The sequence below is a fragment of the Mytilus trossulus genome, chromosome 1 (assembly GCF_036588685.1).
Source record: "Mytilus trossulus isolate FHL-02 chromosome 1, PNRI_Mtr1.1.1.hap1, whole genome shotgun sequence".
In the NCBI taxonomy this organism is placed as follows: domain Eukaryota; kingdom Metazoa; phylum Mollusca; class Bivalvia; order Mytilida; family Mytilidae; genus Mytilus; species Mytilus trossulus.
In genome coordinates, this window is record NC_086373.1 from 70,340,932 (window position 1) to 70,365,798 (window position 24,867).

Genomic DNA, 24,867 nt, shown 5'->3' on the forward strand with positions numbered 1-24,867 from the left:
ATAACACGTGAGGCACTCAGTACGTTAAAGAAACTTTGACAAATTTATCGTTCGGCTAAACAACCATCAAGCATAGTATAAAACTAAGAAAAAACTTCCCTCACAAGACATCTTCCCTCCAAAAAGCCTCCCTTTGATAACTCCACTTTTTAAATAACAAAAGTGAACATAGAGTAGGACAGGGCAGCGGGAAGGAAAAGAAAAATCTACTGGATCCACTTTGGAAAATAATGGTTGGAATAAAAAAAAAAGAGTCGAAAAGTATTTAATGATAACTTTGAAATATTAGCCGATGGATATTGCGAACAACTGTTCCTACAACACTATTTTTTTTAATCTAATAATCATGAACGTCATACGATTTTTCGCAGCACAATAATATCAGTTTGAAAGAAAACTTAGACATGTAGCTGCAATAGTTTCTTGCATCAGATCATCGTGTAGGTTGCAGCTGGATTGTCTAGCGAGATATCGCTTGTTTGTTTTTTTTGTTTTTTTTTGTTTGGTTGTTTTCTTTGTTTGGTTGTTTTTTTTCCATTTTGTTCCTTTTTTTTTTGCTTTGTATTCTTTTTAAATATCAACATACTAAATCGTGAGTTAAAATTACATTAATAGGCAATCATATCTAGAAACTGGATGAGAAAAGTTGATAATACGTTAATAAGACAACAAAACAGTAAACTTAGTACCGCATAGTGTTTTAAACTCGATACAATCACGAAAACAAATTTATTAGCAGTGGCAACCAATAAGAAATAATTTATATAGCACTTGTTCTTTTCTAGAAGTCGGCCACAAAATTTCATCATGCTATTTTCACATTTGCGAAAATTATTTTTCTTAGATTGTTTTGTTTATGTCTCTCTTTAGTCATTTACCTCCTTAAGTATGTATACGTTTCCAGCTATCATTTTTGACTACGAGCCCTTTTGGCAAATGTTAATCCAGAAAGAACGTACCAAATTTTACTTCGGTGGTCCTGAATCAATAAAATTGAGAATGTAAATGGGAAATATGCCTAAGAGACAACTTGTTTGTCTTTCAATTCTTGCCCTTCTGGAGCACCTGATTTCACTCCCGGTTTTTAGTGGAGTTCGTGTTATTTCTTATTTTTTATTTATAACTGTTGAAGTAAATGTCTTTTGGTTTTATGAGTCCTTGTTTACTATTGGTTTTGATTGTTATTGTCTTCATTGGGTAGATCTTTTAATCGGTCCGTTTGTTTAGGGAGGGAGTTTTTGGTAGTGTTTTGTGTAGATTTTTGATATACAGCTCGATTGTGGTTTGTTTTCTTGTGACAAATGACATTTAACATAAACTGCTGCGACTTCTTTGTAATTTTTAACTTTTAGTTTGATATAAATGGGTTTGAGTTGAGTAAATTTTGATTTGTTCACAATTATTTTCCATATAACAATGAGTAATATCTGCATACCTTCATCATGGTCATGTATGACATAAACTTGTCATGTACAATGAATTCGTCAAAATCAATCACTGTAACAAATTCATATCCTTGTAGATATGTCTGACACGTGTATACAGCAACCTGTTCATCATGCGGGCTTTGTTCCGAATGCCATTTTGTCGATTCAAATCCACGGTCTAAAATCATTATATAATAAATATCAGTCAATATTACTAATAGATTAACAAAACTTCAATCGTCAATCACAATATCAACAAAATCAAGACATATTTTGTGTAAATATGTTATAATTATTATTTGTTTGAATACTTTCGTTAAGGGTATAGAGGAAAATATGTCAAATGAACGCGATATTTCATAAGAAATTGCACATAAAGACAGGTGAAGAAAATGTCAAGGTAAAAATCATAAATTGCAAAAATACAAAAATACAAGCAAGAGAAGAACATGAGAAACGACGGATGAAAGTCTTAGAATATTGCTATATACAATGTATGAATGAAAAGTCCACAGTTACATTTTTTTCGTTAAATTTTGTTTGAAACCGGCTCTCGGTTTTTTTCTCTATAAAAGTATCTCCTCGTCTTGCATGATTTGATACTTCTTTTAGTATCTTTTGTCTCATTTTCTCTAAAAGTAAATCATGATTTGGAGCAGGAAGCTTTGCAAATATTTCACAATGTAACGTTGAAGGTTTTGAAAAGAGTAGACATAATTATATTTAAAAACAAAAGAAATGTAAATTCTTCAAACTTTAAATACATGGTTTGACTAATAAATAAGCAGAATGCTTTTATTTTTCTGTTCCAAAGAAAATGAAATAGTTATACGAGTGCATATAACACGTGAAATTTGGTTTGAGTGCCAATGAAAGAAATTTCAATTTGAGTGCAAATAAAAGTAAGCAAATTTACTTAGGTAACCTAACGACTTTCAACATCTGACCATCAAAATGTGATTTTTATTATGGATAACGTATATGGAATCAACATATGTATTGGTCAATAGTCAACTCAAAAACACTTTAGTACGACGTTTTTCTATCGCAGGTCGGGGGTTTAATCCGGGTACTCCAAATTCCTCCACCAAAAAAAATTACTGCCACGAAAAAGCCCAAATGCGTTAAAACACTACAAAATCAAAATAAAATCATCAATATTAATTTCAGTTATATTTGTTTGTATTTTCTATTATGTTGATTTCTTAAATCTAGAAAGCTAACACGTCCAAAAATTAAAATCACAAAAATACTGAACTCAGAGGAAAATCAATTCGGAAAGTCCATAATCACATGGCAAAATCAAATAACAAAACTCATCAAAAACGAATGGACAAGAACTGTCAAATTCCTGACTTGGTACAGGCATTTTCAAATGCAGAAAATGTCTCGGCGGTTTATGAATAGTAGTTTTAGCAGTTCAAATTCAGGATTGATTGTTTCTCATAATATAAAAATCGTATTGGTAAACATAGAAGCAATGTTTTTTGTCGTTTTTGGCCATAAGTGACGATATGGATCCTGTCAGTGAAAATTAATAATAAAATTTTAAAATTAATGATTCTGGTATCTCAGATCGCAGGTTTAACGCCACAAAACAATCCAAGATATCAAGATATAGTAGTTAAATTGAGAATGGAAATTAAGAATGTGTCTAAGATACAACAACCCGACAAAATTAGAAAACACCCGAAGGCAACCATTGGGCCTTCACCACAGCGCGAAAATTCCGCACTCAGAGGCGGGCTTCAGCTTGCCCCCACCAAACAATTTGGGTTTTAGTTGAATGGACTTCACACTAAATCCATAACATATAAATGATCTAAAATTAAAATCAAACACAAGAAAAACTAAGGCCAGATGTTCCTGACTTGAGACAGGCGCAAAAATGCGTCGAGGTAAGACATGTTTTCTGAGATTTCAACTCTCTCCTATGACTCTAGCCAGTGTAGAATAACCAAAGAGACAACAATACGCACAATATAAAGAAGTCTTTGACCGGTGTTGAATAGGTAACAAAAGACACCAAGCAAAATGACAATGATACATAATTTGACTACTAGCAGTAACTGACGTGCAAGTTCCAGACCTAAACTAAACTGATTAAAAGATTATGTCTTCATCATATAAAAATCAAGCACAATCTCTTCCCGTTAGGCTTTTGGTATCATACCATGATTAAACATAATCCGTATAAGCCACCAACTAGTTATAGAATAAAAGTGTTTATGTTTTATGCAACCACCCTATTAGTGAAAATATATTAATACCAAACATGCTATCTTTATTGACATGACAACAGTATCAGAACTATATCCTTTCTTAATAGTTCTGTTCAAAGGATTTGTAAGCTTTTAAAGTGAATGCCAAAATGTTTGAGCTTTGAATAGAATATTATCATACAAAATTTGATGTGAAATACCTGAATGTATTAGCGGTCTGCATGTTGATTTATATTTACAAATGATGCCCTTGTGCCGATGAAAAAATTTAGTTAATGTTTTGACTAATTTGTTTTATCGAAAATCCTTGTGTAGTAATTACTTAGTAATACAGATATTTCTGTCGTTAAAATCAAATACGTTGTAAAATATACATGCATGGGCGAATCGCACAAGTTGAGACATATAAACACCATAAGAAGGTGACAGGGGAATGTTAACCTCTAAAAAAGAATAATTAATAATAGAAAATGAAAACTTCTCTCTTCTATTATAAATTTTGGTATTAAGCTTCCCGTTATCGCCGCGATATAGTACGGCGGCTTTGTGAAAAATTGTGCACATCCTGCTATAAGCATGAAATTTGACATAGACCTTCTTCAGCTATTACTCTTCTATTGTAGATAGGGAGGCATTTGAAAAAAATGTCGCACTTCTGGTAAAATCCAAAATGGCGGACTTCATACTTAAATCAGCCCAATATCGAAGGCTAGTATTTGAAAAGGTGTTATTATCATGCTGCTATCATAATATTTAGTACAAATCTTTGTTATGTACTATTTTTGAATATATTATATAGATAAGATGTCTTCAAAAACCCTACTTCCGGTAAAATCCGACATGGCGGAAATTGTACTAAAATAAGCTAATTTTCAGGGAGGGTCATTGAAATGTGTTTTAACGTATTGCTACTATCATTACATTGTGCATGAACCTTTTTTGGTGCTTCTCGTGGGTACAATATATTAGAAATTGTCTTTAAAACCGCTTCTCCCGGTAATATCCAAAAAAGCAGACATAGAAATATCAATTCATTATTTAAATATTCAATTTTTTTTTTAAATGTAAAGAAAATGATGTTTTTTGTGCTGGTTATTAAACTTTTGGCTTTACGTTATCCTCAAAATCCCTAATTCTATTCTTTTGTAAATGTTTAAATACAAAGTTGACACTTCCGGTAACAAATATGGCGTAAATTTCAAAGATGAGTCCTCAATCCATTTCTTCGATATAGATTTTTAGATCGATTGATTAAAACAAAATAAAATCACTTTAATAATGAAACATTTTTAAAATAACTACTATTTGGCCAAAAGTACATGTTTATTCACAGTCACCACCCAATTCTCACAAAGCAGAGCACGGGAGACCCGATATACCACATTTACAACGACCGCGACGTTCTTTCTTACATCCACAATGTACAAGCTTCTGACAAAATGATGAGGCCTCAAAAAGAGTTTTTTTAAAAGGAATCATCTTTGTCCCATCGCCATTCATAAGCGCCTGGACCGGGTAGCATAAGAGCTTATTCCAAGCTCGTCACCCTAAACACCTGCCTTAGTTTATTGCTCGTTTGACATGCTGGAAAAGAGGGAATCGCCGTATTTAGCCTTCCCTTTTGCGCAAATAGTTATTTTCTGGCTTCGTTAGCCATGTTAGCCCAATCTGTTAAGTTTGTGCGATCATACAGTAAACCCTGGTGATTTAGATTGATCAATCATTATTATTTATGTTAAAGTCACATCTTCAAATGCAATCAATGTCTCTCATGCAATCTTTTTCTTTTCAAGCAAAGAGAGAACTATATCACAATCGGTAAAGGCATGGATCACAATAAGTGTGTGTGATCACTCATTGTCTAGTGCATTTGAAAGGTCATTGATAGATATGTATTCAAAGACTTTTGCCCTCCCAAACACAATCCATAGTTCGTCTTACCCTATGTCACGGAAAAGCGAAACAGTAATGACAACATCATCAGTAACGACTGTTCGAATCATGACTCGTTTTAGTTCGTGTTTCACTGCATCAGATACATGCACCATGATTCTAATGTGTTGGCTCTTAATGTGAACTTGGTGCTAAACTTGAAATACATCACGTGGTGGGTGAGATAGAATATCCTGAGCATTTGTTGCTACAACCACGATACGCATCAACGAATCCATCCACTCGTGTTACAGTTTCAAGGTATTTAATTGAGGTAAGGACATAATACCCTATCAGAAAAGAAAAAGACTGCGTGGGAGACATTGATTGGATTTCAATATGTGATTTTAACATAAAAAATGATGTTTTACACAACCTTAAGCACAGGGGTTTAACTGGATGATTGCACAACTTATCAGACAGATGGGACTATCATGGTTAACGAAGCAAAAAAATTAACTATTTGCACAAAAAGGAAGGTTTATTGAGGCTATTTCCTCAACTTGGTGTAGTCTTTCCCAGCATGTAAAACGTGCAATATATACTAGGACAAGTGTTTAGGGGGACGAGCTTTGGATTGGCTCTTATGCTACCCAGTCTAGGCGCTAATGGATGGCGAAGGGACAAAAAGGATCATTTTTTAAACTCTTTCTGAGGCCTCACCATTTTGTCAGAAGCTTGTAGATTGTGGATGTAAGAAATGGTGTCGCGGTCGTTGTAAATGAGGAAAATCGGGTCTTCCGTGCACTGCTTTGTTTGCATGGTGTGATGACTGTGAATAAACATGTATTTTGGCCAAATAGTAGTAATTTTAAAAATGTTTCAGTAGTATAGTGATTTTATTTTGTTTTAATCAATCTATCCAAAACTCTACATCGAAGAAATGGATTTAGAACTCATCTTTAAAATTTACGCCATATTTTTTACCGGAATTGTCAACTTTTTATTTAAACATTTACAACAGAAAAGAATTAGGGGTTTTGAAGATAACGTAAAGCACAAAAACAATATTTTCTTTACATTTCGAAGAAAAGTTGAAAATCTAAAAAATGAATTGATATTTCTTTGTCCACCATTTTGAATATTACCGGAAGTAGAGATTCTAAACACATATTTCTTAAACATTGTATTCATGAGAAGCACCAGAGAAAGGTTCCTGCACAATGTACTGAAAGCAGCAATACGTTAAAACACATTTCAATTACCCTCCCTAATAATAAGATTATTTTAGTACAATGTCCACCATGTCGGATTTTACCAGAAGTAGGGGTTTTGAAGACATCTTTTCCATATAAAATATCCAAAAGTAGTACATAACAAAGACTTGTACCAAATATTATGATAGTAGCATGATAAAAATACCTTTTCAAATACTAGCCTTCGATATTGGGCTGATTTAAGTATGAAGTCCGCCATTTTGAATTTTACCGAAAATGCGAAAAAAAATTAAAATGCCTCCTTATCTAAAATAAAAGAGTAATAGTTGAGGAAAGTCTATGCCAAATTTCATGCTTGTAGCAGGATGTATCGTCTGAAATATGCTTGTAGCCGCCGGACTAATATACCTTTTTTGTGTTAATGCGGCGATAAGCAATCAACAATCAATTCTGTTAAAATATAGATATCAAGATCAAGGAAAGGGCAGTGTTCATTGTAAGTATTAGCAGTTAAGCAGGATAAAATATTTAGTATACATGCTGATGTCGTCATTATTGAGAGCCTATATATCATCAAATATCTAAAAGTGTTATTAAATGTTTGAACCACACATGTTTTCGTACGGAAGCCGATAAGGGCCATTCAAAAAAAAATTTTATGTCGTTATTACGACATCGCTATGTCGTAATTTCGACATAACATGTCGTTATAACGACATCGCTATGTCGTAATTTCGACATATCATGTCGTAATAACGACATCACTATGTCGTTTTAACGACATAGCTATGTCGTAATAACGACATCACTATATTTAAAAGAATATGTATTATGATTTAATCCCATTTTGTAAAATAAATTGAAATTTATGTTACGGAAGTACTCCGAAATAGATCATTTAAAGTCGTCACTTCAGTTAGGTGCAATCACCAATATCAAAACACTTAATACCAGTTCACGGAATGTTTTACTTCGCGATTTGTCCTGCTATTTCGTGATGAAAGTAATTCCTGTACTAGCGAAGCCGGAACTTTTAGTCAATATAAGCTTGTGCATGAAATGGAGGTAATTGAAAGACGAATCCCAAACAGCAACGAAAACTGTTTCATCGAATTAAAAAAAGGGGATTATATTTTTGTTTGCCGTTTTCGTGGACGATCCCGGAGTAGATTACTATATTTTAAAATGTATATATCTGAAGATGACTTGGGAAATAATTCTCAAGCCAAGGTTCAAGTAATTGAAGGGGTGTATTTCGACAACTTATGTGTCAGGGAAAATACAATTCTATTCAAATTTAACCAAGGGTCAAAATGTTCGATTTACTTGCAGAGTGTCAGATATATTTGTATTGGGGTTGAATTAAGATATAGAAATTTTACAATGACAGATGATATGCAACTTGAAAGTTAAACATCCTATGATAAAAAAAAATATGAAAACCGTATACATGTACTTCCGTCCCATCTTTCCTTCCTACATTACTTTCGACAGTACTGCATTTTAAGTTGAAATAACTTAAAGGGTAAACATTATTATATCGATTTCCACAACTCGAGGTAATTTTTTGATAAAATGACATCACAAAAAGAACAGAACCAGAATCAACCAACAATATAAAATAACGAATAAAACTTGCAAAAATTAATCGAAGTCAAAGACCCTCTTCGACGTCGCATTTTAAGTGTAACGTGTTGTAGGAATATCGTACGGAAGCCGATAAGGGCCATTCAAAAAAAATATTTTATGTCGTAATTACGACATAACATGTCGTAACTTCGACATAACATGTCGTTATTACGACATCGATATGTCGTAATTTCGACATAGCATGTCGTTAACGACATCGCTATACCGTAATTTCGACATACCATGTCGTAATAACGACATAACTATGTCGTTTTAACGACATAACTATGTCGTTTTAACGACATAGCTATGTCGTGTTAACGACATCGCTATATATATAAGAATATGGATTATGATTTGCAAGAGACTAAATGACACAGAAATTAACAACTATAGCTATAAAAGAGGGAGGAAAGATACCAGAGGGAGAGTCCCCGAAATGCTGTGTGGCAGACAGGGTTATTATTTAATTATTAGCTCCCTTGGTAAAACTCCAAATTTCATATTTAATGTATTTTATTGTTAAATAATTTACATGAAGCTTATGAAGTATATATATGTTAATTGCATAACTTTTGCTATTTGAATTCATTGGTTAAAGATTTCTATTTATATTGTAAAGTTTGATATTTGCATTGTCTCAAAATCCTAGGCTACCTTCTTTGGATACCTTAAGTAAGAAATTTATATATTTTATAGATCTCATCTCTGACCGACAGATACCTGTTGTTAAAAAGCTGTATAATAAACCACGTTTACAATTTCACATGTAGGATGAATGAAATGTGAAATTGTTAGAAAACTGAATTTGTCCTACCAAGGCAAGCAATTCTTTCTATCTCCGTATATATAGCGCATTCTATATGGCTTTATGTAACAAGGGTAAATTGTAGAAATGTTTGCTCTATTTCTACTTTCAAACGTTGGGCACGATGTTCCTACAACCCCTCGGATTTAAAACAGAATTTTCGCAATTTCGTCCGCAAAACAAAAGACTTAATACCAGTTCACGGAATGTTTTACTTCACGATTTGTCCTGCTATTCATGTTATAACTGTCGTGATGAAATTATTTCCTGTACTAGCGAAGCCTGAACTTTTCGTCAATATAAACTTGTGCATTAAATGGAGGTAATTGAAAGACGAATCCCAATCAGCGACGAAAACCGTGTCATCGAATTAATAAAACCCGGGATTATATTTGCCTTTTTCGCGGACGATCCAGGAGTAGATTACTATATTTTAAAATGTATAAATTTGAAGATGACTAGGGAAATAATTCTCAAAATAAGGTTCAAGTAATTGAAGGGGTGTATTTCGAAAACATATGTGCCAGGAAAAATACAATTCTATTCAAATTTAACCAAGGGTAAACATGTTCGATTTCCTTGCAGAGTGTCAGATATATTTGTATTGGGGTTGAATTAAGATATAGAAAGTTTACAATGACAGATGATATCACAGTGGATGATATGCACCTTGAGATTTAAACATTTTATCCTATGATAAAAAAAAATTATAGAAAATCGTATACATGTACTTCCGTCCTATCTTTCCTTCCTACATTACTTGCAGCAGTGCATTTTTAGTTGAAATAACTTAAAGGGTAAACATTATTAAATCGATTTCCACAACTCGAGGTAATTTTTTAATAAAATGACATCACAAAACGAACAGAACCAGAATCAACCAACAATATAAAAAACCGAATAAACTTGCAAAAATTAATCGAAGTCCAAATCCCTCTTTGACACCGCATTTTAAGTGTAACGTGTTGTAGGAACATCGTGCCCAACGTTTGAAAGTAGAAATAGAGCAATCAATACTACAATTCACCCTTAATACAAGATGCCATGTAGTTTGCGCTTATTTAAAGGGAGATGGGATGCTTGGCTTGCAAAATCAGTCCCCATATCAATCCAAAAAAAATATTCTTCCAACTAATAAAATCTGATACATCCTTGTCTGGCTGTACAGCCCTTTAATTAAATATATTTAAGTCCAGTAAATTAATAATTCTAATTCTTATTTATAATAAATGGAGATGGAATCTCAAAAATATATAAGTTTCTCACTGAAGGTATTCAAAGAAGGTAACCTAGGATTTTGCGACGATGCAAATATTAAACTTTACAATATAAATAGAAATCTTTAAGCAATGAATTCAAATAGCAAAAGCTATGCAATTAACAAATATATACTTCATAAGCTTCATGTAAATTATTTAACAATAAAATACATATGAAATTTGGAGTTATACTAAGGGAGCTAATAATTAAATAATATCACTGTCTGCCACACAGCATTTCGGGGACTCTCCCTATGGTATCTTTTTTCCCTCTTTTATAGCTGACTATGCGGGGGCTTTTCTAATTATTGAAGGCATTATAATGACCTATAGTTGTTAATTTCTGTGTCATTTAGTCTCTTGTCAATCATATCATAATACATATTCTTTTAGTATAGATATGTCGTTATTACGACATAGTGATGTCGTTATAACGACATGTTATGTCGAAATTACGACAAAGCGATGACGTTATAACGACATGTTATGTCGAAATTACGACATAACGATGTCGTTATAACGACATGTTATGTCGAAATTACGACATAAAAATATTTTTTTTAATGGCCCTTATCGGCTTCCGTAATATCGTGCCCAACGTTTGAAAGTAGCATTAGAGCAATTGATACTTTAATTCACCCTTATTACAAGAAGCCATGTAGTATGCGCTTATTTTGAGGGAGATGGGATGCTTAGCTGGCAAGTTAGGCTCGCATATTCACACAGTATTATCTCCCTAAACTGTCTGTACAGCCATTTGCTTATAGTCCAGTCAATCTAGCATAAATTTGACCCCAACCTGAAAGTAATTGCAACAGAAGATTTTTAAGTTTTAATCTTTAGCATTATACCCTAAATATACACAGAAAAAAGTCCCATAAAATCTAACTTGCGGAAGACTAAAAAAATCACCATTTAGAATTCCTATGGAGATTTGCATTGAAAAGGGAGATAACTCTTGCAAAAAAGGCAGAAATATCAATAAAAATTGATACAAAATTAAAAGTTTACCGCTTCTATTCATAAGAATGTATTGATTTTGATTTTTTAGCGGTCTTTAGAGTAAAACAAACAACTCTAAATGTGTTTTCATATCTTTTATCAAGCTATAATCTAGATTTTGTAATTCATTAGTTGACCATTTATTGAAACTTTCAACATGTCGAGGTAAAGAATCTCAAATTTAATAAAAATCATTAAGCATGTATTCTTCTTTTTGTGGTTTAAAGTTTCTTTAGATATGTAAGTTGCTGAAAAAATATAATATACAAATATAAACAACACCAAATTTTTCACATTATTTTTTCAAAATAGTTTCAAAGCTGCAAATTTGCAATTTCTTTAATGAAGAAGGCAAGAAAAAAATAAAACTACCCATAGCACTTCGGTTTTGTACATTTCATGAGAAGAAGATTATATAATTTAGTCAAATACAAACTTATAACCTCATCAAATTATTATACCTTCCAGAAATTTCCAGAAAAACAACCAAAAACTGACCAAAAAAAACTAATTTGTGTAAGAGTTATCTCCCCTTCCAATGTTAATTTCCATAGGAAATTAAAAATGCTGATTTTGAGTTTTCCTCAAGTTAGATTTAATGGGACTTTTTTCTGTGTATATATAGGGCATAATGCTATAGATTAGAACTAAAATACTTTCTGTTGCAATTAGTTTGAGGTTAAATCTTAGTTTGACTGGACTATTAACGTTATTTTATAAACTTCAAATTTTATTTAATAAAATATATAAGTTTCTCACTGAAGGTATTCAAAGAAGGTATCCAAAGATTTTGCGACGATGCAAATATTAAACTTTACAATATAAATAAATATCTTTAACCAATGAATTTAAATAGCAAAAGCTATGCAATTAACAAATATATACTTATTAAGCTTCATGTAAATTATTTAACAATAAAATGCATTAAATATGAAATTTGGAGTTTTACCAAGGGAGCTAATAATTGAATAATAACACTGTCTGCAACACAGCATTTCGGGGACTCTCCCTCTGGTATCTTTCCTCCCTCTTTTATAGCTGACTATGCGGGGGCTTTTCTAATCATTGGGTGCATTATGAGGACGTATATTTGTTAATATCTGTGTCATTTAGTCTCTTGGCAATCATAATACATATTCTTTTATATATAGCGATGTCGTTATTACGACATAGCGATGTCGTTATAACGACATGTTATGTCGAAATTACGACAAAGCGATGTCGTTATAACGACATGTTATGTCGAAAGTTCGACATAGCGATGTCGTAATAACGACATGTTGTGTCGAAATTACTACATGCTATGTCGTAATTACGACATAAATTTTTTTTTTGAATGGCCCTTATCGGCTTCCATATTTTCGAAAGGGATTTGCTGATTTTAATCATAAATTGTTATTCACAATACAGAAACAGGCCCGCAATAATTGCTGCACAGTTAGCCCGTATTGGAATTCCGAAATAGGCAGACTTTTTATTTATATCATGTATCTGTTAATTTGATATTTCATGATGAATTGTATTATATCAATTGCTGCAATATACAAATGTATGTCTACAGTACTTATATTTATTTGCTTTTGATATAACTTGTATTGCTACTATTGATAGTTATCAAAGGTACCAGGATTATAATTTAATACGGCAAACGCGTGTTTCGTCTAAATTAGACTCATCAGTGATGCTCATATCAAAATATGTATAAAGCCAAACAAGATCAAAGTTGAACTAGAACAATAATATTACGTCTTGGTATCTCAGAATTAATGATTTGGTGTAAAATGTCAACAGTGTTGAAACACAGTTACAAATTTAAAATACATGTGTAGTTTTGTTTCTTTTGTTAAAAAATCATAAAGTGATATTAGATTTAAGAATCTAAGGAAATGAAGATGATTCGTATAATTAAAATTTCTTCCATTATCGATAAATACAGTTTTATAGCTAACCGATAAAGTTAAATTGTTTGTCTGCTCTATATATATGGAAAGAAGCCGCAACGTTATAGTTGTTATATAATATGACCGCATCAAGTTATTGTAAATAGAATTACATAGAATATTACCTGTCTGTCCTGGCATGACTGCTGGATACGGCAAAATTTTCAAAAAACCTTGTCTTTCGTAGAATGTAAACACTTTTAAAGCCTCATCGTTTAAATATTGCAACATTACGACAATTGTATTAACATACATTAATTTCTGGTATTCAAACCATTCTATGAGATGCCCAGGATTAAGATGGTTAAATGCAATTTTCGCACACACAGCTGTACCATGTTCCTTAATTATTGGATATATCACAGGCTTCACTGTAATACAGGGATCACACGGTATACCATATTCCACTAGACCTACATACACAGGCTTGAATGTTATGTGTTTTGTAGAACACATATATTGCCTAGCCGTCATTTCTTGTAGGTCCCATCCTTCGTTATGACTGTTTTTAATGCTCGCTTTTGAACGATGAATTCTTAACATGTTTTCTTCAAACAAACAACAGTCGAAATACGAAAAGTATGAAGAACCGTCAAGAACGTTGAGCACAATCAATTCAACCGATTTCCAATTTGGTTTTGCTTCAGCTATTGAGTTGAATATATACACAGTTTCAAAAAGTGTGTCAGAAGGACAGTTTTCTCTATGCTGAAAAAAAATTATAAAAAAACGTATTTTCATTTTTTTTTAAATCATATTTATTTAAATTACCCTTTTTTGTTAAAAAATATTTGTAACATTTTTCTGCTTCGAAGAGACCCTAAAATCTTAAAATTAATCACAACCTATACACAAACAATAAATTAATAGGAAACAGAGAGGATTATATGAAAGAGTGCTAGTATATTAGAATATCGAACTCCAAGGTTATTTCAAAAAGAGGAAATCCATAATAACTAAAAAAATGCAGACGTTATCATCTAGCGGAACGAATGAAAAACAACTCCCAGATTCATAATGGTACAGGCATTTTTCAAAGAAAATTGTGGGTCAAACCTGGTTTTAAAAAATACTGAACCTCTCACTTGAACGACAGTTGTTTATTGTTCCTTTACATTGAAAAAAATGGTTGAGCAACTAGACTTTCCTGCGTCGTCTATTTGTTTATGCTGTAATAACATAGCGACCTGTCGGGTTTTTTAATAGAAATATCGTCGCACCATTATGTTTCTTCATTGAATAACAATACAATATTAATAACAAAACACAAAATACATATGCAATAAATAACACAGCACAAAATAAAGCACTAAAACATTTTATGTAATAAGCAGAATATAAGCATGATGAATTAGGTATTAAAGCTAAAAGCATATAAGTGTAAACTAGGCATAAAAGCTGGTGAAATGAATAGCATAAAATATTTAAACAGGGGTATGGTCTAAATGTTAAATAATTTTAGCATAATACGTGAACTAAAAATCTGCACTTGCAGTCTTGTACCTTCCATGACTTTGAAATATTTTTTAAATGCCTAAAATTAGCATTTTTTTCTAAAACCATCCAGTAAATCATTCCATAAAACAGCAGCTGAATTTTTAAAGTGTTCTTAACATTGGTTGATGTTCGAACCCTAGGTATATCTACAATATTATAATATCTAAAAGTATATTTACAATCTTTCAATGCAACTACATCATGTAAATATGGTGGTGACAATTTTTATAGAATTCTAAAATATTCAATAGCCATGTTAAGCATACGTCTTATTTTCAGTGATAGAACCTTTGCTCTTAAAAGTAGTTAATCATTTGAACTAGCATAGTCTGCATACATAAATTGTGAAGCTCTTTCCGGAATTATTTTTTTCTAATCAAGTTGGGGGGGGGGGGGGTGCAAAAATGTCATGACAAAGGGCAAAAATTAAATTTGCGTCGAAAATAGTCAATTTGTTAAATTTAGTAAGGTAGACAGCCAATGCGCTTTAAAACATTCAGTTGTTGAGATGCTTTACGACAAATATTTTTATTGCGGTGATTAGATTTAAATTGGTAGTCAATTTCCACTTGAAAAAAGTTTGACTTTCTCAGGAAAAGATATTTTTGCTGAATGTTTATTAAAACAGACTTTTTTGCAAATGTTATATTTCCAACTGCAATGACTTGGAATTTATCCGGATTTGCCTCCATACAATTAAAACTAAACCAGTCAATAAAAACAGCATTTCTCTTTCAAGTGTACATAATAAATTTTTATAGTTTTAGGCTTGTATCCATCAGATTGAATAAAGCACATAGAAGCACATGTAAAAACAATTCAACACACATGTACTTGCACTCATTGTAGTATTCTTATATCATAAAGAAGGAATAAATACATTAGAAATTGTAGATATGTGATACTATGCATGCAAAGCATTATATACATAGGGACACGAAGTACACATATGAAGCAGAGTCAGTGAACTTATTATAGAATGTGACGGAGTACTTGAAGAATTTATACTAGATAGCAACAAGGGAAACCCTTCGGAACATGTCACTTATCTCTTGAACAGTGACTCCTACATGACGAATACATGTTTTTTTCAGGGTTTTTTTCTGACCTAATATTGTATGCAATTTTGGTAATTTCATTCCGGGCTTCCTTCGTGACGGTTTTAAATCGGTGTTTAAGTGGAAAGACGAATACAAATCTGAGATGCGTGAGGCTTTCCTTGTGAACCATGATCGACTTAACACGTGCTTTTAAAATCGTGACTTATCGGAAGCAAGAGTGGCTATTGTTGTAAAGCTGCTAGGAGAAATAAATCTGAACAGAGAAACACAAAGCTTAATTTTGATAAACCGTGGTTTTCGGATGAGTTGAATACTTTACGTCGGTATTACACCAGGGCATTGAATGCGTTTAACAGCAACAGTTCTATAAATAATCATGAAACACTAAATGAGTGAATGGAAACATACAAATTAATCGAACGTTATCTGAACGTCAATGCATGAAACAAGAAGGTGTCATGCTGAGTGTGATCCGCAAAACGAACCCAAAATTATTTTATGCAGAGTTGAAGCCAAAACAAAAACAGGTAAAAGTAATCTGAAATTAGACGCATTTTAAAGATCTTACACTAGAAATGATCTTGATTTGGTTTCGGATAAGGAATCAACTGAAGGAGGTAGTTTTTGTGTTGAACTTGATGATAAAGTGACAAACAATGAAGTTGCGAAGGTTATTAATCCATTGAAGCAAAGTAAAAGTCTTGCTCTTGACCTCTTGCTTAACGAAAACTTTATCGAACTTTGCTTCCATTAATAGTAGATTTCTCGACAATGGACAATTTCCAAAGTCTTGGTGCGAAGCAATAGTCATACCGGTTTATAAAAGAAATGGAACGTAAACTTTACTAATACTTAAAGAGGGATAAGCCTCATGAGCAATTTCAACAATTTTTTTTCAGCTAGTTTAAACCAACAACCGGTAAATTTGGCATGTGTAAACGACATTATCAGCGATGCAAAATTTGGATTAAGGCAAAGTTATGGCACGTTAAATGCAATATTTGTACTGCATTCTCTTATATATAAAAAGGACGTTATCTTACGAGAAACGACTATACTGCTGTTTTGTGGACTTCAGGAGAGCGTTTAATAGTATAAATCGTACAAAACTTTGAATGAACTTTCATATGTAGAAATACGTGGAAACCACAGACAATTGTGCACTCTAAATACGAAGTAACAAAGTATGCTTTTCGTTCAAAAGGTTCGTACTCTGAATTTTAAATGTCAAATCGGTTTACCACAAGGTGAACTTAAATCGCCTTAATTCTTCTCCTTATATGTCAATGACTGTGAAATGTCCTTTTTGATCGATGGATGCATCCCGCTTTAGATGAGAGATTCAAGTTGGGTTTTTTTCTTCTTATGTATGCGGATGCTATGGTGCTGTTTTCGGTAGCCTTTCAAAGTCTGCTGAATTCATAAAACTATATACCTTTAAAACTATTTAAGGCAAATGAGTTTCGAAACGGAGGTGTAATCAACGGTTATGTTCTACAATAATGACAGCTAAGATCTCGAGACTCTTGATGACTTGTGTTACTTGGGATTTAATTCAAAATTTCTATTTTCACAGAGGAACCTGAAATAACAAGGTCGAAAATCAATGTTTGCTATGCTATCTGCGTCACGGAATTACCATTTATAAACACAAAATCTACCGCATCTGCTTGGTGTGTACGTAGGTAGTGTAATTTCCTACGTTTGCAAAGTCTGGTTGACTTTATAAAAGTGAAGTCTACAAAATCTTTAAAAGGGAAATTCCTATTTTTGAATATTGGTTCAAAATCCTCTAAACATTTATTTTACGCCTCGTATATAAGAAATGTGTATAAATAATGATCGAAAACGTTCAAAATTTGTAAATTGGGAAGAGTTTATTAAAGATGAACTAAACAACATTGGACTTTGGAATATGTGGATTAGCAATCATAGTTTGTCTTTGAGATTGATTTTCCTTTAACTAAACAACAACATATATATATATATTAAAAAACATGAGATGGACGCGTTACTAGATAGCAGTAGCAAGTTCCGTGTCTATATATATGTTAGCGGCAATAAGTAAAATTATGCATTAAGCTTAAATCCTAGGCAATAAGCTAACGCCTAGGCATTAAGTTATTGCCTGAAATTTTCAGGCATTAAGCTTGTTGCCTGAAATCTGATAATGATTATTCATCCTATTGCCGAACATAATTTTAGGCAATAAGTAAACTCTGGAATTTATGCATATTGGGTAATTTAATCTTGATATAGAGTCGTTTTTTTAATTATATTTCTAATTCTACATTTATAAATATACATTCATTAGACAGATCTTCAAATTTAGTAAGTTTATTTAGTAATTTTAGCAGTTGAAAAACAAAATTAACTCATACTTTTTTTTATGTTTGTGTGGTTTTACTAAGTATCAAAAAGACTTAAAAAAAAAAGTAATTGTATTCAATTGAAAAAAATGGGGCGGGGAGATTCTATAGAATAATTGTAATTATATTTATTTGAAAATTTGTACACTTCATTAGTCGAGCTGGTTTAAATTGGTCAAAAGTAGACCAAATTAAGATTTCACAATCTTTTCCTTTTTTTTTTATTGGATAAATAAATTGTCTTTTTAAATTATAGTTCCTCAATTTGTGATAACAAAATGATTTTTTAACACAAATTTCTATCAAGTTTTTATAATTCTAAATTATTATTTAATGCATCTAAAAATAAATAAGTAAACATATTTTATTAGTGAATTTATTTCTGGTCTATTGTGGAGATTTGTCATATTGGCAATCATGCCACATCTTCTTTTTTATATTTAGGATGACACTTGGTCCTTTACTTTTGCATCATTAAAATCGGTGAAATTCGATTTTTTTCTGCTGCTCATTTTCAAACTTATGTTATTTGCAGTAAAGTTACTGTTAAAAAAAAAAAAAAAAAAGTAGCTTTGTGTGCTATGCATGAATGAGTCTATATTAATTAATAAAATAAAATAGTTGAAGTATACTCAGCAGCTATATGAAAGATGCAGGAGATTTTCCTATGAACTTTTAAGGATGAAACCGTGATGCTTTGAATGCATAAAATGATTTCACCGATTATATATTTCACCGATTTTAACTATTTACAATACATTATTTTGTTCAATTCTAATATAAAACGTAGTTATATGTTTTTACTTATATTTTGTTTCAAAGAGTTGAGATCTACAATTATAATCAGGCGCGTAGCTCCCTATACGCCAACACGCAGTTGTGTGCACATCGATTCGGCATGCAAAAAAAACAATGGCAAAATAAAAACTTATAAATTGAATGTTAAAGGAAACATCTATGTTGTCACTTTTTTAATTGATGAAATATCATTGAATAACGGCATTTGGTTTCAAAATAAAAGTTTTATTGGAATTGATGGCAAAATCGGACAGTAACTTGTATCTTTTACAAGATTTGAATTTGTAATATTCAGTCTAAGACATGTAGTTTTGGAGCACATTTTACAGTGTACGGTTCAGCAGTTTGGAATGAGATGTACCAATCGGCATTAGAATTATCAGGTCCCTTCGATATAATTGAAAATATGCCGAGGCGATGTGGTCGACAGACTACCGGAGCCAATCACCCTGCAAACACGCCAAAACAGTATATTGGAAAGTCTCAGTATGTTTTGCGTTCATAGACCATATGATAAGGGAATTGGAGAGTGAAGTCGCGTCTAGTATTATCAGAAAATCGCTTCTTTGTACTGTATCTGCTTCATCGTGTTGTAGGAAATATAGCAGACGAACAAATTTCAACATTGTCTGAGACATACGAAACTGATCTGGCATGTAATTTTGACGAATTTAATTTGGAGATCGCAATATTTCGAACATATACGCTGGTTTATATAATCTTGCGAGTGCTACCATAGAGATATATCAGTGTACTACGTATGTTGAAAACAAATGTACGATCCGTGAACAATGAACAACGACATGCAGTTACTGCATATTCATTCAGTGTGAATATTGACAAGAGCAGTTTGTTTCTGCCTAGACCCGAAGAGAATATTTTGACAAGAATATCAATAATGTGGTCATTTTTATAAATTTCCTGTTAGTAAAACTAAGAATTTTCGAAAAACTAAGAATTTTCATATCCCAGGCATAGATTACCTTAGCCGTATTTTGCACAACTTTTTGGAATTTTGGATCCTCAATGCTCTTCAACTTTGTACTTGTTTGGCTTTATTAATATTTTGATTTGAGCGTCACTGATGAGTCTTATGTAGACTTAACGCGCGTCTGGCGTACTAAATTATAATCCTGGTACCTTTGATAACTATTTGACGATTTTGAGTAAATTCTGTATCAAAATATGTTTTGTTTAAGTATTACTCTATTCAGAAGATTTATTAATAGTTTTACAATCATAATTTTTGTATAAGTCCTGACTACATATAGCGCCTCTTTTATAACCGTCCTATGACCGAAAACCAAAAAAAAAAACCATTTTTCTGCATAAAAGGGTCCCAAAAATTTTTCGCCTCGCTCCGCTCGGCGGTATTTGCTGGCACATCGTTTCTTTCTAGCTACGCCCATGATAATATAAAAATTTACTTATACTTATACTTATGACATCTAGCTATTATATAATCCTCAGATAGCTTCGATGTGCAGCATGCTGAGAAATGTCGTAAGTCGATCCTAACTATATCATATTTTCTGTCCTAAGAATATCTTATAGGACTAATCTTAGGAAAGTGTCGATAAAAAGGCCACTAGTTATCATAATGTTATTATGCAAAAAATGTATTTTAATTTAAATGAATAAATGTCTTTTATTTACTCGCATTTACATTTTAGGCATTAAGCTTAATGCCTGCACATATTTTTCAGGATTTAAGCTTAAATCCTAGGATTTAAGACTAATGCCTAACATCATTTAGGCAATAGACTTAATGCCTATGCGTTAGCTTATTGCCTAGGATTTAAGCTTAATGCATAATTTTACTTATTGCCGCTAACATATACATTATAAACAGTTTTAATTTACAATTCTATTGAACATTGAACAAAGTATATTCCTACAGGGTACCGGAGAGCATTTTCAAAAAATAGAATTTCTTTGCATCCATTAGCAGTTAAAATCGGATGCTACCAAAGCATTGAGTTGTCATGTCGTACAATTTGCCATCAGTGTACTAGTATTGAAGACGAATTCCATTTCATCGTAGTGTGTCCGAAATATAAGGAACTTATATTAAAATTATACAAAGAAATGTGTATGGTCTAGATCAAGTGTGTTTGAATTTAATTGAATTTTTAAGTTTAAAGAACTTCAAGCAGTTAACTTATTTATGAAATTCTACACTTAAAGTCAGAGACAAGGAGACGAAGAGACAGTCTTACTTATAGATTGAAAATAAACTGACAACGCCATGGCTAAAAATAAATAGACAAATAATAGTTCAGAAGACAAAACATAGAGAACTAAAGACTAAGCAACACGAACCCCGGCCAACCAAAACCTTGGGGGATCTTAGGTGCTCCGGAATTATATTACATAATTATTCTCTGTACATTTAATTTTGAAATTTTGTATTCAAACTGATGAACTGTAAAGTTCAAGGTAAAAAAATTAAAGAATTTTTTTTAATTTTTGTTGGCTAGCTTTATTTGTATATATATTGATTTCGTGATATCCAAAAAAAACAAACAAAAATTCAAGAAAAGACAGAAGAGTTTTATACAGACTGGCACTGAAATAACAGTTTACCCCTTAAATTCCCCTAAAAACCATAAATCTCGAGTGTAACATTTTTTAAATGTTTTTTTTTCCCAAAACATTGACTACATACAATTAATGTTTTAATGTAGGCCAACTCAAAAGTCATCTTTTTACAGATGGTGGTAGTTTTGGCAACTGTATGGGTTGTCATGGTTGGCTGCATTTAAAAAGAAAAATTACAAATATACTGAACTCCGAGGAAAATTCAAAACTGAAAATCCCTACTTAAATGGCAAAATCAAAAGTTAAAACACATCAAACGAATTGACAAAATCTGTCATGTTTTTGACTTGGTACAAACATTTTTATGATGTAGAAAATTGTGGATGAACCTGGTTTTATGTGTCTTTTCCTAAAAAGCTAATTTGATTGTTCATTTCAAATATACGCTGGAAGGCTATTCCACTGAGTCACGGTCGCCACATCTAACCTCAGTCTACCATACATTTTCTCCGTGCATCTCGATTAAAAGCATTATTTTCATATCTCAACGATCATGTCGGTTTGTAAAAATGTATGATTTCACTAAGATACAAAAGTGAAAGCCATTTGGATGGGTAAACAACAGTTTATACTGGTATCGGCATTTAGATGTTAAACAATGAAGAGTCAAAAGTATTGTAGTTATATGTTCAAACTTCTATTTGCGGGTAACTAGCTTGACTGCGGTGTAATGAACACGCACAACTTTGGATAGACATGAGGTATTCGCACCATACAATTAAGCATTACCATAATCAGGTCATGACGTAACAAGAGCGCATACAAGAGGTTTTCGTGCAGTGAAGCGTCTCCCGTTATACTAATATGCGATCAAATTCGTCCTATGTTAGGAATCTGATGGAATCGGGATTTTGTAATTGCTTGGTTTGTTGCTGCATGCTGAGAAAAAAATTCGAGCTTTCAAACATATGATGATTCACTTACTATAGTTTCATCAAACTTCAGTTGTAACTTACCACACCTTTTGACTTTGTGTTTTTGGCAAACACAATCAGAACGATATTTTCTTGGTTTAACTTTAGCATTTTTGTACACATCCAAGTTTTGATATCTCCAAATACAAGCTTCTATACGCCCGGATATCTCATCCCAATTATCCGATTGTTTGATGGTGTGTAAATTTGCGTTTCATCCGCATAGCAGTAGCAGAGCACGGAACACGAGGGACAAAAAGGTAGTAATTAAAAGATGACCGGTTTTCAATTGGTTTATTAGTTAGCCGTGTGTTAGTTGAATGAATTAAAATGAAATTGATGGTCAATGTACTTAATACACAAAAAAAATTGAAATATTTGTTCAGATCCGGATTTTCATCCTTTTTTGAAATAATGATTCGTAATGATGGATTTTGGAATTTTTAACAAGGATTACGATTTTTCAAATGCAATATAGATTGTGGGAGGTCATAAATGTGCTTCCTGCGTACATAGACTTTCGGGTTTTTTTTCAGTAACTATTGTTTTGTTCATATAAAATTGAGAAAGTAAATGGGGAATGTGTCAAACCGACAACAACCCGACTATAGAGCAGACAACATCCGAAGGCCACCAATGGGTCTTCAATGTAGCGAGAAACTCCAGGTAGGACTCCGAATTATACACAAGAAACTAAAATTAAAAATCATACAAGACTACAAAAGGCCAGAGGCTCCTGACTTGGGACAGGCGAACAATTGCAGCGGCGTTAAACATGGTTATAAGATCTCAACCCTCCCCCTATACCTCTAGCCAATATAGAAAAGTAAACGTATAACAATACGCACATTAAAATTTAGTTCAAGAGAAGTCCGAGTCTGATGTCAGAAGATGTAACAAAAAGAAAATAAATAAAATGACAATAATGCATAAATAATGACAGACTTCTAGCAGTTACCTGAAATGCCAGCCCCAGACCTCAATTAAACTGATTGAATGCTATTTAAATGTCAGTCAAAGACCCTTTAAATGTAGTGACTGCCCCATCTTTAACCTTTCACCAAGTGTACAGTATGAATCAGTTGAACTTTTATTAGGTGTATCGGTGAAACGTACTCAGTATTTGCATATATATGTAACAAGGTGTAAGTGTAAATGTAAAATGTTATCAGTTAGATAAAAGAGGGACGAAAGACACCAAAGGGACAGTCAAACTCGTAAATCTAAAACAAACTGACAACGCCATGGCTAAAAATGAAAAAGACAAACAGAAAAACAAAAGTACACATGACACAACATCGAAAACTAAAGAATAAACAACACGAACCCCACCAAAAACTAGGGGTGATCTCAGGTGCTCCGGAAGGGTAAGCAGATCCTGCTCCACATGCGGCACCCGTCGTGTTGCTTATGTGATTACAAATCCGGTAAATAGTCTAATTCGGTAGGTCAAATTCATGAAAGGGAAGGGGATTGTAGTTACGACGTAAGGAACATACATGCTAGATAAACTATGCACGTAAAATAACACTCAATACAAACCTATAAATAGAAGGAGAACACAAAGCGGGGAAACGAGATATCTTATGAACGATTGAAAATGAGAAATTACCTATAACGAATGAAAGCAAGGAAATTTCTGCACAGAAACATGAGAAAGGCAATCTCTTTTTTTAAAATGCATTGAATATCTATACATACATTGTGATCAATATTTCTTCTCAAACCAAAATTGCATATAATCAAAACCAGGCAAAATATCAGTCCTTTTATCGTCTTCAAATATTTTTTCTTCATTATTTCACTTCAATAAGAACGTACGCAAAAATCATCCATCCGTCATTATAAAAAAAATCAAATATATCTGATAGATTATAAAACTTACGGTCATTTGAAAGATACGTAAACTCTCTCATGCACTACATGTAAGTGGTTTGATATTTTTATATACATATATACTTGATTATTAAATTTTTGAAACAAATCTGTGTCCAAAACCAAAATCGAGGGCTACACATAACCTGTAAGACGAAAACAGCGGAACAACAGAAACACTGAACTGCTACAAAAACATACGCCAGCTGTGTTTTCTGCTCTTTGTGTGGGTTGTTTTCTCTTTGACATATTTTTTGTTTCCATTCTACATTTTAGAAATAGAAACGGACCATTTGATAATAACTGCCAGACTCTTGACCTGGTACAGAATATCTTAAGAAACAATGGTGGTTTGTACCTGGTTTTATGGATAGCC

General features: G+C 32.5%; 1 protein-coding gene across 1 annotated transcript in view; it reads right to left on the bottom strand.

Annotated features, from left to right (window-relative positions):
• The window catches only part of LOC134709849 (uncharacterized), a 56,678-nt gene extending 32,280 nt beyond the window's left edge, over positions 1–24,398 (bottom strand). The window contains exons 1-3 of the mRNA XM_063569981.1: positions 24,318–24,398; positions 13,502–14,084; positions 1,436–1,605 (exon numbers count right to left, since the gene is read on the bottom strand). Of these exons, the coding sequence (XP_063426051.1) occupies positions 1,436–1,605; positions 13,502–13,919 (588 nt within the window). The 5' untranslated portion in view covers positions 13,920–14,084; positions 24,318–24,398. The remainder of the gene's footprint in view (positions 1–1,435; positions 1,606–13,501; positions 14,085–24,317) is intronic.
• Between the last annotated feature and the right edge of the window lie 469 nt (positions 24,399–24,867).